This window comes from Cryptotermes secundus, unplaced genomic scaffold (genome assembly GCF_002891405.2).
Source record: "Cryptotermes secundus unplaced genomic scaffold, Csec_1.0 scaffold685, whole genome shotgun sequence".
NCBI lineage: Eukaryota > Metazoa > Arthropoda > Insecta > Blattodea > Kalotermitidae > Cryptotermes > Cryptotermes secundus.
The window spans coordinates 727,934-741,776 of NW_019734365.1; the positions used below are offsets into that span (position 1 = coordinate 727,934).

Below are 13,843 nucleotides of genomic sequence, written 5' to 3' on the forward strand. Positions count from 1 at the left end.
TTATCACCACAACGTTTGTATGATTAAGAGAGCTAACAAACTCTTTTAACGCACGAATTCCCAATTTTGTCTCATTTCGGCCAACGTCCATTGAACCTCCCCACACAACACATACATCACTCACTGTTAAATTCTTCATGTCCGTATCAGAAATATTTACTAATTGTTCTAATGAAGATCCAGGTTTCACTACTCCCTGAGAGTTAAATTCAAGAGTAAGGTTATACTTTAACTCATTAGCCAAACCTCTTGCATGGCTGTCTCCTACTATTCTAATTTTATGTTTTACCTTATCCACAGTATTACTAGTACGGTTGTCTTTTGTAGTCTTCTTCATCTTCGAAAACCGTACATCATCTGGTTTCCTATTAGTTGCATTTGAAAGGTTCACTTGGTTTTTGAGGTTATTCTGTTCTACTCTTTCATCATGCAAGATCCTAATTATTTGTTGAGCAGATTTCAGTTCCGTGAGTGCAACTTTCAAATAATCGGTCAACATTTGGCATTTCACACAGCTAATTTCCTTACTATCACAAAAATCTTGTTCAGAAAGGCGTGAGGCAAAATCGAGAACTACATCAACCGCTGCCATCTTCCAAGTTCACCTTCACGAATTACTTCATATATTTACTGACTTTTTATTGGATTTCACATTTTAAGTATTTAAGCCAAGTGATGATTCTTGTAACAGCTGTTTACTAATTTCATTTAGTTTCTTTCAAACCTACATCTTCTTGTCTTATTTCCAAAACAAACTGAATATCAAAATATGTAAAATTAATATTTCTGCAAGTATTCATGGTCACCATGTTTCTTCTCTTTTAATCAAATTTACCTCAACAAAAGCTACAGTACAGCACTGATTATAAGAATCCTGATTATCTGAACTGCCAATTAACTGAATCACCAGAACCAAGAAATGTGTCTGCTAAACAAACATCACTGTTGGACTTTTTCAAATGTAAGTGTTTGAAAATGTTAATTTATAATTACATTTATTCATTTTCCACGTTTCACCTGTTTTAAAAGTTTTTTTTTTTTCGTTTTTATTATTATAATAGTAAATACATTATTACAGTGTTATAATACTGCTTTTCCAAATATAACAATTTAAACCAATTACCCAAATTTTTGATTATCCAAACCACCTTTGTCACTAATTCAGATAATCGGCTTTCTACTGTACTTATTTTTTTTAAATATCTAATAAACTTATTTTCATTGTCATACATTAAAGCACTGTGTACCCACATCAAAAGATCACATAACCAAATTGCTGGAATTTCTGAAGGAAGAAATTTAAAAACATGACACTTGGGGGCTCTCCAGTCGCACACTGGAACCAAGTATATACATTAGCACATAAGCTTGATTTTTCTTTTGGAAACAGGCTAAAAACCTATAAAACAGAGATTGACATTCTTGAATATGATGTTAACATTCCAGTGTTGAAACTGATGCTTTGTTGTGCCATTTAAATTCACTATAATCCCAGGACTCTCACACTATTTACATTAAATATCTTTTATATTCACCAAGTTTTATTACATTAAGTAAACATGACAAGGGAAAACTAATTTTACTTTTTTCTAATATGTAAGATGCAGCACAGGTTTAAGCCACATATATCCACTTATATGGTCATCGTCATGACTTCTGATGCTACATAATCTGCAGTTGATACAGCAATTTTAAACAGAATAAATAAATAACACCTACCTGGTGTCACAGCTACTAGTTTAGTGAGATTATCCTCTGCCTTCATTCCAAGAGGCATACAGGAATCTGGCAGTGATGGGGCACCTATCTTGTAGATTTTTGCATCAGAAAAACGGACATCAAATGAATGAGGATATAATGGTGTACGCAAACCATAGAAATATTCACGTACCCTAGCATCTCTTGCTTCTGCCCGTGCACTCTGACTGCGTACAACAACCTATAAAATATACAGGAAGGCTTAATATTATTCAGTTGACACAATACCATGAGTTTAGTTATCATGTTGGTAGAACCCATGGGTATGAAAAGTGGAAATTAGATAGTGCTTCTTTTACTTAAATTTTGAGTCTGCAAAGGGCATTAGCAGTGCTGAACCTCTCCCAACAGGGTTTTCAGTTATATACTTCATACAAAGAAGACTGAGATACTTACACCTCCATTTTTTGGTAGGTAAACAACCTTCACAAATGTTGGCATATCACGCACAAGCTCATTGTACAGTCGTTCCTGATCCAAGACTAGGATGATGTCCACCTCAAATGCTTGAGCAACATGGGTGAGTTGCTTGTATCCGTCACCCTTCACCCACCCACAGGTATTGATAATCACACCTGAAGCATTTGCTAGAATAAAAATGGTAAGAATGTTAATGGCAGAAAATATAAAACATTTAATTTATTTAGTCAACATATCCCAGGGCAATATTCAGAAATTCTTCAATAATCAATTCATTTTTACAAAATGTTATCCTTTTGTCTTTATAGGTATTCATTACCGACATAAAGACCATTGAAATTTAAACACATAATTGTTAAAAATAAACTTCATCAAAAATACCCAGCCTCAACAACTTACAAATTCTGAAAAGACAGCTATGTTTAAACTAACATACTAAACAATGCAGAATAACAACATGCATTATGTGGTGCTGCTATCTAGAGGATTTTTAACAAAGGTCAACACTGTACTACCAACTACAGCATATCTTCAACTGCTACCATCTTCTGTCCTCATTGTAACTATTTACTAACATAAGAAGCAATAGAGAAACAAGCTTTAGCGATATATATATATATNTTTCGGCATCAATGTGCCATCTTCAGGTGCTGATCCAATCCACGACAAACTAATTCATTGCATGCCTTGTCTTTACATACTAAAATAACTAAAATATATATTTATCATATATACTGACAAATGTCAAGTGTTAAAATACTAAAATTGTACAGCATATTTCTTTCCTACGTCGTGTTTCATTACGCGAGTCACGTCTATCATCCTCTGTTGGAGCACTCTCTCTTTCACTATTGTGTATTGTGCTCTGTGTTGCGTCTCACTCCTGTGACTGCGTGTGTTATACACATGCAGTCACAGGAGCGAGACAAGGCATGCAATGAATTAGTTTGTCGTGGATTGGATCAGCACCTGAAGATGGCACATTGATGCCGAAACATGTAGTGAGCGTGAAAAGAGGGGATAAATAAATGTATGCACTAGAAGACGGATAAAATAAATCATGGACTTAAATCAGTGCAACAGGACGCTAAAATATAACATTATATATCTATATATTAAGTTTAATATGTATCTCTGTATTTATGATGTAATTAACAATAATGTCAGTAGCTTGAACAGCGTATTATTCAACGGTAATATGATCAGTGAATGAAAAACTGGAAAGGATGTGGCAAAAAGTGACACAACCTATTTCAAAGCACAACCCTGGCATTCATATGGAGAGGCTGAGGAAAACCACAAACAACCAGTCATGACAGTCAACGTACACAGCAAGATTTGAACTGGGCACATCACAAATACAATTCAAAGGCACTGCTTCTCAATCCAACTTCCTCAGTAAAATTGTCATGTTTTAGTGACTAGACACAAGGTTTTGATTCATAATTGGATTTACTGAACACCTGTACCTCACAATTACAAATAATTCTATATACTACTCTGTCCAAAAAGTATCCGACCTTGGGCCAGGAAAAAAAAGTTCTGTATCTGGGTGGTTACAATACCTAATCGCCTTCAAAGTAGGCCCCTTGTGACTCCACACACTTAGCCCAGTGGTCCTTCGATCACTGGAAGCAATTCTGGAAGGCTTCTTTTGCAATGGCGCGCAGCTGCTCCGTCGCTTTCTGTATAATGTCCTCACAGCTGTCAAAATGGCAGCCTTCTAGCGGTGTCTTCAATCTCAGGAACAGCCACAAATCACAAGGAGCCATGTCAGGAGAGTAGGGAGCCTGGCAAACCTGCAGAATGCCATGCTTGGCCAGGAAACCCTGGATCAGGTGCGATGAATGAGCTGGGGCATTGTCATGATGCAGCTGCCAGTTGCGTACATCCCACAGCTCCGGTCTCTTGCACCAAACTACACCACGAAGATGTGGGAGGACTTCTTGGTAGTATTCCTTATTGAGAGTGGCCTAGTGGTGCGTACTCATGATGCACAACACCCGGTAATCGAAAAAAACAGTCAGTATCACCTTCAGAGTTCCAAACCTGTCGTGCTCTTTTGGGCCTCGGGGAGGTTGGATGCTTCCATTGTGACGCCTGGACCTTGGTTTCCAGGTCATATCCATACAACCATGACTCTGTCACCAGTGATCACAGTTTTCAGGAACTCAGGATCCCTGTTGGCGCACTCCAGCATCAGCATGTCCTGCGCGACCTCAAGGTGGAGATGTTGCTGCTCCGGCGAAAGCAGCTTGGGCACAAATTCTGCCACCACTCTTCGCATACCCAAATCCTCAGATAAAATTGTGTCTGCGGAACCTCTGCTGATCCCAACCTCATCAGCAACTTCACGGATGGCCAAACAACGGACCTCCATGATCAGTGTCTACACTTTTTCAATAACATCAGCATTTCAGCTCGTTGGCAGTCTCCCAGAACGCTGCTCACTGTCCGCCGACATACAGCCATGTTTAAAGCAGCTGACCCACTCTTTTAATTTGAGGGACCGCCATTGCATCATCATCGAAAGCCTGCTGAATTTTGCGAATTCTTTCCGCTTGGGTATCGCCTAGTTTCTGACAAAACTTAATGCAGTATCACTGCTCCAAGCATTCTGTCATCTTGAGCGAAACGAGAATGCGTCGAACACGTATTACACCACTTCGCAATCTGGCAGCCAAAGATGCATCCGGCAGTGTTGCGAATCAGCAAAAAATCATACATGCGCATGAAAGTCCCTTCTACCACTAAGCTCAGTTTCCCCACCTCTTTGGCCAATTTACAGCGGAAAAAAATAAAGTTGGATACTTTTTGAACATATGGTATATATATATATATATACACACACACACANCTACTGCACTTCTCTGGGTTTAGGCAGGAACACTATAGGGTAAGTAGACAATGTGAGGTCCTGTTAGACGAGATTCTAGGAAAGGAATGCAGTTAACAACCTGCCGCGTCCTCTTGCACTATTCACGCAGTCCCACCCCACACCCTTGTTTTCGCATAAAACCCACGCTCCTCTTGCAGCCCGCGGTCGTATTCTTCCAGGACAGTCACGTCAGCAAGTAGAGAAAGTGAGGGTGGGCAGACACATCAAACTTTCCCACGATATCAGAGAAATTCAGGAATGAAAAGGACGTTACATACGAGGTTGATGCATTTGTGCATGTCGTACTAAGCAAGGTATAAAAACAGTTGCTTTATGAGGAATTAGTTCGTACCATTGAATATTTGACGCAAAAGACAAGGTGTCGCAGAAACCGATGTTGCTATAACCAAGTTTTACTGTATATATATGTGTGTGTGTGTGTGTGTGTACTCATTGAGCTGAGCCCTTCTTGAGGAACAGCCAATTCTACAGTTACTCAAGAATTTCCCAGCATTTTATGGAACCCATAGGTTCATCACTGTGTACGTAAGAGCCCTCCACTGGACCCAATCCTGAGTCAGATTAATCCAACCCAATCTCATCCTATCTAAGATCCCTTTTAATACTGTCCACACACCGATGCCTTGGTCTTCCCATTGGTCTCTTTCCTTCTGGCATTCCCACCAATATCCTATATGCATTCCTATTCTCCCGCATTCGTACATGCCCTGCCCATCTCATCCTCCTTCACTTGGAGAAGGGTACAAGTTATGAAGCTCCTCATTATGCAATTTTCTCCAACCTCCTGTCACTTCATCTCTCTTCAGTCCAAATATTCTCCTAACACCCCATTCTCAAACACACTCAGTCTATGTTCCTCCCTTAATGTACGAGTACAAAACCTAGTACAAAGCTGTAAATATATTGAATAAGCAGTCATGGACAGCCGACAAGCGGTGGTCCTTCAGCTTGGGGGTTTGACATGGGGCTAACAACTCCTCACCATAAAAAATAAGCTTGTTATGAAAATGTACACAAAGCCTCCAACTTGGATGAATCCTCTAGATAAATAATTAATTATATTAATTATAACACTGTCAATAATCTACACACTTAACAAATCACTAATGCAAACACTAAGTCTTCTCCGTCTTCCATGTCTTCACTAGTCACTGCTTGGCAGTGGCTCTCAACAATGTCCTTTTCAACTTCTGTGCTCACTTTGCTGCCAGCTGTGTACCATCTCATAGCTGTCAGATGATCCTAGTTATACAGGACATGGACTGCACAGAAAATATAATTTCCATGGTTTCTCTGTTGTGTTTACTCTTCAGCAATTTGTCTATTGTGTGTGTATCCATTGTCATGATGCATGTTTACTGAGCAATTACCTAGCAGTAGATGGCTTCTCTTGTTGAACTATTCTGTCATCATGTCACATTCATCCCTCCTTAAAGCTCCTAGTCTCAAGTAGCCTCTAGATGTACGTGTATTTGCCATTTCTTCATTTCTTAGGAAAAATGCTTGTAATGTCTGTGATCAGTCTCACAAATATAATTATATAAGTAAGTATATATTTACAAATGGCACCTTCCGCCATGCTGCTTCATACACGTTTGGTGTTACCATAGCCATAGCGTCCCTTATCCTTTAAGAGACGGCCCTTTAAATTCCGGTAATGGCTACGGGACTGATTTAATTTAAATGCCCGCGATTATAAAGCGATAAAAATTGTAATCATTTACTAAAATTGCTGTGATTTCTACAATTTTTGTGATAAACGAACCAAATAAACGCTGCTTTTTTCTAGAAAGAATATAGAATCAGATATTGTAATTTACAGACTTTATAAAATGTGTAAAAATTTTTAGACTGATTTCAACAAAAAAAAATCCCCAATTTGTCGTCTCTCTATAAGAATTCATACAGTTCTTGCAAGTATGAATGCAGCAGATGTGGCAACACAGCAGACCCTAATGTAGAAGTTGTTTAGTCTTGCATTTCCTTGTCTGGTCACGTACGGTCTTTCAGCATGGAGAGATGTGAGCGAGTATCTATTCGTATATAAGAACCCTGATTGTTTATTATCGCTTGTAACTACACAACAAGCTCTCTGTTCTCACTCTGCTGGAAGTAGATTATAAGAACTTCAAGGTTAGCATACCACAGCCAAGCAGTGTCAAAGTTAGCATTCTGCGAAGTTGTGAACCAACCATTGCGCCGTCTCGTTTGGTAGACTCGGACATATTTCAGCTCATAAATGACTCCGAATCAGATTGTTGTACCGACAATTCTGAGAGTGGCGTTGAGGAAAGTGAATCAGAAATTGATTTCAACGAAGAACCATCATCTTGGTCGGCAACCTGGGGACCACCACACCAGCATGGCAAGAGGAGTGTGAATAATTATTCAGGTGGAGCTGTGGGCAAACTGTGGCAAACAGTTATAGCATCTGTCGTTGAACCTGGAAATGGACAAATAAACTATTTTCCCATCTCCTGGATCTGAACAGTTACATCCTGTTGTCACACAGAGAATTTCGTCTTGCTCTTGTGCGGAACATGCTGGAAGGGGTCCACTTCGCCCTCAACGGCCCAGGGGTCGAACCCCTGCCGTTTCATTGGAGATATTTCGATTAGAGGAGGCCAAACCACATCACTGGTGGTTGATTTCGACGAAGAACCATCATCTTGGTCGGCAACCTGGGGACCACCACACCAGCATGGCAAGAGAAGTGTGAATAATTATTCAGGTGGAGCTGTGGGCAAACTGTGGCAAACAGTTATAGCATCTGTCGTCAAACCTGGAAATGGACAAATAGACTATTTTTCCATCTCCTGGATCTGAACAGTTACATCCTGTTGTCACACAGAGAATTTCATCTCGCTCTTGTGCGGAACATGCTGGAAGGGGTCCACCTCGCCATCAACAGCCCAGGGGTCGAACCCCTGCCGTTTCATCGGAGATATCTCAATTAGAGGAGGCCAAACCACATCACTGGCCGACTTCCTCTACTTCGCAATTGAGGTGTCGTGTGTGCTTTTCGCGTGGGAAATGAAGAACCGTCCGGACAAAGTGCGTGAAGTGCGACGTCGGACTCTGCATTTCCGGATGTTTCCAAGATTTCCACACGAAGCCAACATTCTGTTAGATGACGCAGTTGGGAAGAGAGACAACTTATAAAGCTCGTGTCCAAAAATCATGTAAGTAGAAAAAGAATTTATAACTTAAAATTAGATTTTATAAAGCCGGCCACACGCATGGACTGCGCGATGACATATGGAGTCATTCGTCCCCTTGACTTTATTTTTGTGACTCCATATGTCGCCTTTAGGCTTTAAAAGGTTAAGCTGGTATTCAGGTGTCGAAGGTTGTTGATCTTAACCTGGTAGACAATGTTCTTCACATAACCCCAGAAGAGAAACTCCAGTAGGGTTAAATCTGGCGACCTAGAAGGCCCAACTACTGGTCCACCTCTGCTGATCCATCTCCCAGCCATATCTCTATCCTGGTGTTTCCTAACATAGTGGTAGGAATGTGGCAGTGCCACATCTTGTTGTAGGATAGTTTGAGTTGGTAACTGGTGCAGCACATACAGCTCCAGCATGTCCAAATACGAACATCCAGTCACAGACTTTTCAGAAGAGAAAAACGGTCCAATCAATTTGTCGTGCATTAAGCCTGCCCACACGTTCACTTCGGGGTGGCCTCTCTCAAACTCACATGTAACACGTAGATTTTCAATTACCCAAATCCTGCAGTAGTACCTGTTTACAACTCCACTGACATGGTACGCTGCCTCATCCGAAATGCACATTTGGTGGAAGAAATTGGGTGACACATCAATTCTTTCTAGCATGTCCACAGCAAAGTTTGTGTGTGCTACTTGGTCACTCAGTTTTGCTGCATGAATCATTTGCATCTTGTATGCTCTTAGGAAAGCCTTTCGTGTAGCACATCGTGCACTGCTGAATGTGGAATTTCTAAGTGCAAGAAACGATTTGCGCAGACTTTGCTGGAATGCCTCTCTAATGACACTGACATTTTCTTCAGAGATCCATGACTTGCCAGGAGATTTTACACACAACAGACTACCTGCAGTCCTCAGTTTGTTGTCCTAGAACTGAATGCCTTGCCATGTAGGAGGTTGACATCCACATTGCATTCTAAAGCGACACTGAACAGCCGTAAGTGATTGCAAATCTGCTAGCCACATGCATTGAACCTGTTCCTGTGGTTTCGACATCATTACTGAGCTCACTGAAGGTCACCAGCTGACACATGTGCATAAGTCAGGCATGGAAAAGAAAACTTTCAGAGTTTTCCTTTCCAATGACAAAACTGGATACGTGTAAAACAATTCATTTCCAAGATATAATTTTTTTTTTATTTTTGACACCTTTCATCCAGTCCCATGTACTTAAGAAAATATATGAGTTTTCAGAGAAGTATAGACATATATTTTTGAAATTAAAACATTACTAAATGCAACACATGAACAAAAATGCTTACAAATTGCATGCATGACTTCAGAAAAAATAAAACTCACTGCACTTCAGTGACAAGAAAACTGCTACAAAGAACTGCAAGAGCTGTATCACAGAGTCACTTCTTTCTTTAAGTAGGTTATTTCTTTCAATTCATAGGTAATGTGTGACCAAGTCCATCTGGTATCAAGACCACTATTGGGCATAATTGTATCACCTCCAGATGGTGATGCTAAGTGAGTGCAAAGCAGCTTGTGGAATGAGAAATGGCAGGGCGAAAAGGAGTACAGGGAGTAAACACACACACAGAGCTCACCCAATTATGAACACATAAACAGCCACAGAGATAACTAGGCAACAGGTCATGCCAAAGAAGGGGTTTTTGTTTGTATTGTCACTTGTTGCCTATGTAACATGACAAATAAATTCAAGCAGGTCTTGGATTTGAGTGAATATTTATTTGACTCACTCTTTTCCACTAGTGAGTACAATTATTATCATTTATAACCTCTGCAGACATTTCTTCTTTACTGTTATAATGACTTGCACTGCTATCCTCAGTCAACTGTCTTGGTCCCTTGTCGTGGAACACTTTTTGCTGAAGTCGAATACAAGTTCAATACAATCTGTCAACTCAATTCACCTCAACTCTACTCAAATGTCAAAAACTGTCTGGACTTATGACCTGGTCTTGGATGGAATAGAGGGCACCTTCTCCCAGGGTTCGATTTCACATGTTCTATGCTGGTTACTGTGGGAATTCATTAATCCCGCTGTTTCAAACAATTTATTGCGTTCCCATTACAGCCGTTACACAGCAATAGACGTCATATAGCACATCACAGTATTCTGACGCATTAAAAGAATTCTGGAATTTTGACAACTTTGATACTACGGAGGACAGGAGGCAAAAAAAATGCACAAACAAAACATGATTTGCAGAATTACAGCCGAGAACATGCACGCAACTGTTAATGGTCTTGACGTACACATGGTTATAAAGTCTAGTGTTTACAAAGCTAATCAACAGCAGACAATACAATGTACAGAGCAATTATTGTTTATCTAATTTCAATACATATAAATCACAGTGAAAAAAATATTTCACATAAATATTATAGATCTTAATGAGATCTATAGGTATTTATTCTGTGCACCATTTATTTGTGTGATGAGAGAGTTTTGAGAATTCTGATAACTTCTAGCTCTACTTCAAGTAAGATTACAGCTATGAGGTGAAAAATGAATCACAATAAAATCTGACCAATGCTGACTTTGTTTTAGAGATGGAACATGTGAATCAACAGTACCTACCCATTGTGCTTTACTTCATGCACTCTGCACAAGGAATACATGATTTATGCAGAATACCAAACTATACTGTCATGAGTGTGCCTGCTATGCACACAGAAGCAGCAGTATCAGGACAACCGGCAATTCTGCCTTCTTTCATTAGCTTACCTCTCCTATTAGCCTGCATTCTTTCTGAAATTACTTCAGCTAGTCGTGACACCAACATGTTATAAAGAGCCAGGTTGGTGCTTGCTGCCTTATGTCCATAATGATAAACTAGTGGAGCTTGCTGAGAGAAACCTTCTTCAACGGCAGCAGGTCTCTCTACCAGAAGTGCACCTGTTGAAGAAAAGGAAACCTAAATGAATTCAAACCAACCCCAGCCATCAATTTCACTAATCTACTATTCATCATAAGAGCATATCAATTCACCTTCCACATGTGTCTACTAAAAACCCAACCTTCAAAAATTAATTGAAGGATATTAACCCTAACTCTCGAGAGCTTGGGTAACATAAATTTCTTGATTTAGAGCATCTGTTACATGGTGAACCCTCCAAAAGGGTGATTTTGGCAATTACTTCAATCACAGGCTTCTAGGATATCAGGTGTAATATTGCACTGTTGCAAGCTACAGGCCATAACATACTGCAAACTGGAATATACAATCTGCAATATAATGAACCTGAACTTCAAGTCATAAAACTAGGCATGTTCAAGAACGTTTTCAGTTCAAGGTGGTACTAAGACAAGAATTTATAAAATGTAATTAATTTAGTAAAGAATAAAGATTTTCACCACAAACCCAATTTTTTTTCGTTACAATTAAAATTCATAAGACCAATAACTTTTTCACAATACACTGAAGTGTACTCTTTTATCTTTTAAAATCACATTTCTTTGCAATGAAAAATGTTCATGTACCATTCAATTAAAAAATGGTCATCCTCTTTTTCACCATGAACAGAAACAGATATTGTCAACAAGTTCATATATTGCAGTGCTGCCAACCATCATGATGCTAACTATTCAGTTACTTTGAAAACTACTGTTCAAAGTAAAAGCACTTATATGCAAATTATCAAATTTCACAACAAAAAATCAGTGTTCAAATCAAGATAGTTTTCTTTCTTGAGCCATCTCGAAAATTCAAGACATGCATAAAATATTTTATTTTAATAGTTTAAATACTAGACTGAAAACTGTATGGGTGGCTCCCACATCATGCCCTACAGGGGATTTTTCAAATAATTTGCTGTATGTAGCTGGACAGCACAAGTGCACAGATACAGTAGTTACATAACGGTTTCAAGTTGGACAGCTCTGTTTTATATCATTAATAATGCCTGTGAGTGCCCTTTTAATATAAAACAATTACAACATGAAGAGCTGAAAGATATTCTTTCATTTTTATAACTAGAATACTTCAGTAGTTAAATTCTGTTAAGGCTGCATTTCTATATTCAGTGATATGTTCCTCACTACATAAACATTTCACACTGATTATTTTTACAGCATGAAGCTGCACACATGTAAATAATAAAATCTTATCCTTACCAATTGTGCCAGGGATTGAAATTTGACCCTGTCCAACATCCAGATCAACAAATATTGGCCTTCGGCTCATTCGAACTGCATAATTCAGAAGCAACCTACATAATGTTGATTTCCCAACATCCACTGGGCCCACAATCATTGTTACAGGCCCTCGACCGTTGGCTTGTTCTGCCTTTCTTCTTAACAGTTCCAATGCTGCATGTGAATTGAGATACATAACCTGGGAAGACAAATGGGTGAAAATAGAAGAAACAGAATTACAGCAACAAATGTTTGTGTATGTATAGCTTGTGTCACTTACCATGGGTGTTTCTTTCGCAACGTAACTAACATCCGTCTTCCCTCTCAATTCTATAACACATCCTTGCCATGTAAACACGGCTATCTTTGCTCCCGTTGTGAACACATAAGTTTTTCCTTTCACAAGTTCTGTACCAAACACCTCTGCCATTCCGCTCTTTAACTGAAAGAAAAGTGTTAACAGCAATTACATACAGTGAAAAATGGTCAAGACTATGGGTGGTAAATAAATATATCTCCAAACACTAAGGTTAGGCAAACATAATACAACTCACTTCTAATATCACTTTTTCATTTTTACTTTCAACTTCGAATCTCAATTCACAGTCAGGTTCAAGCTTAAATTCTTGAACCTTTGGAACCTTTTCTTCTATCATTATTAGTTGTATTCGATTACGACAAACCAGTCAGATCCGCCTACAACTCCAACAATACTCAAAACACTCAAAACCGTCAAAACGGTCTTTGTAACTAGGTTCGGTTGTTAACGTTTCATCGTCATTGTTGTTGTTTGGCAAAATAGCGTCGTGACCGGTCACGAGCGCCAACGGTCGTTACGCGTACGAGTGCAATACTGTTGTCCTCCTGTCGCTCCTGTCTTCCTACACTAAATACACAATGGCCACCACCTCCGAGAGCACGATCGGTAAAACGGCATACTATCATACCACCATCCTTTGCATCCTGCCCGACTGAACGTGAACATATATTCTCAACAATAATAATACATAATTTTGCAATTCTGACCGTTTCTGCTCCGAAAGTGAAGTGATATTGAACCCGGTTCCGAAAAAAAGAAAACTATGGAATAAGAGACTCTGGAGTACAAAAGGTCAGAGTTGCAAAATTTATTTATTTGGAGAAAGTTTCTTACCAGTCTGTGTAAAGTCATAACATTTCATTTACATCAATCCAACACCGCCTTACCCAAATGAACTGGACACTGTGTGAACTATAACATACATAGAATACTTGTGTCTAGGAAAGCTAAATGTGGGGAAACTTGAAAGAAAATTCTGTTTCCATCAGAGATACTTGTATTTAACCACATAAGTTTGGTCATAAATTACACTTGAAAGCCAGACAGAACAGAGTTTTCCGGTTATATTAATGTACTATAAATCATGTAAAGCAAGCAATAATACTGATG

The 13,843-nt window shown here is 39.1% G+C and overlaps 1 protein-coding gene across 1 annotated transcript in view; it reads right to left on the minus strand.

The window, feature by feature from the left end:
• The window catches only part of LOC111868893 (protein CLP1 homolog), a 22,294-nt gene extending 9,045 nt beyond the window's left edge, over positions 1-13,249 (minus strand). The window contains exons 1-6 of the mRNA XM_023859967.2: positions 12,969-13,249; positions 12,695-12,856; positions 12,394-12,613; positions 11,005-11,175; positions 2,155-2,345; positions 1,720-1,939 (exon numbers count right to left, since the gene is read on the minus strand). Of these exons, the coding sequence (XP_023715735.1) occupies positions 1,720-1,939; positions 2,155-2,345; positions 11,005-11,175; positions 12,394-12,613; positions 12,695-12,856; positions 12,969-13,070 (1,066 nt within the window). The 5' untranslated portion in view covers positions 13,071-13,249. The remainder of the gene's footprint in view (positions 1-1,719; positions 1,940-2,154; positions 2,346-11,004; positions 11,176-12,393; positions 12,614-12,694; positions 12,857-12,968) is intronic.
• Between the last annotated feature and the right edge of the window lie 594 nt (positions 13,250-13,843).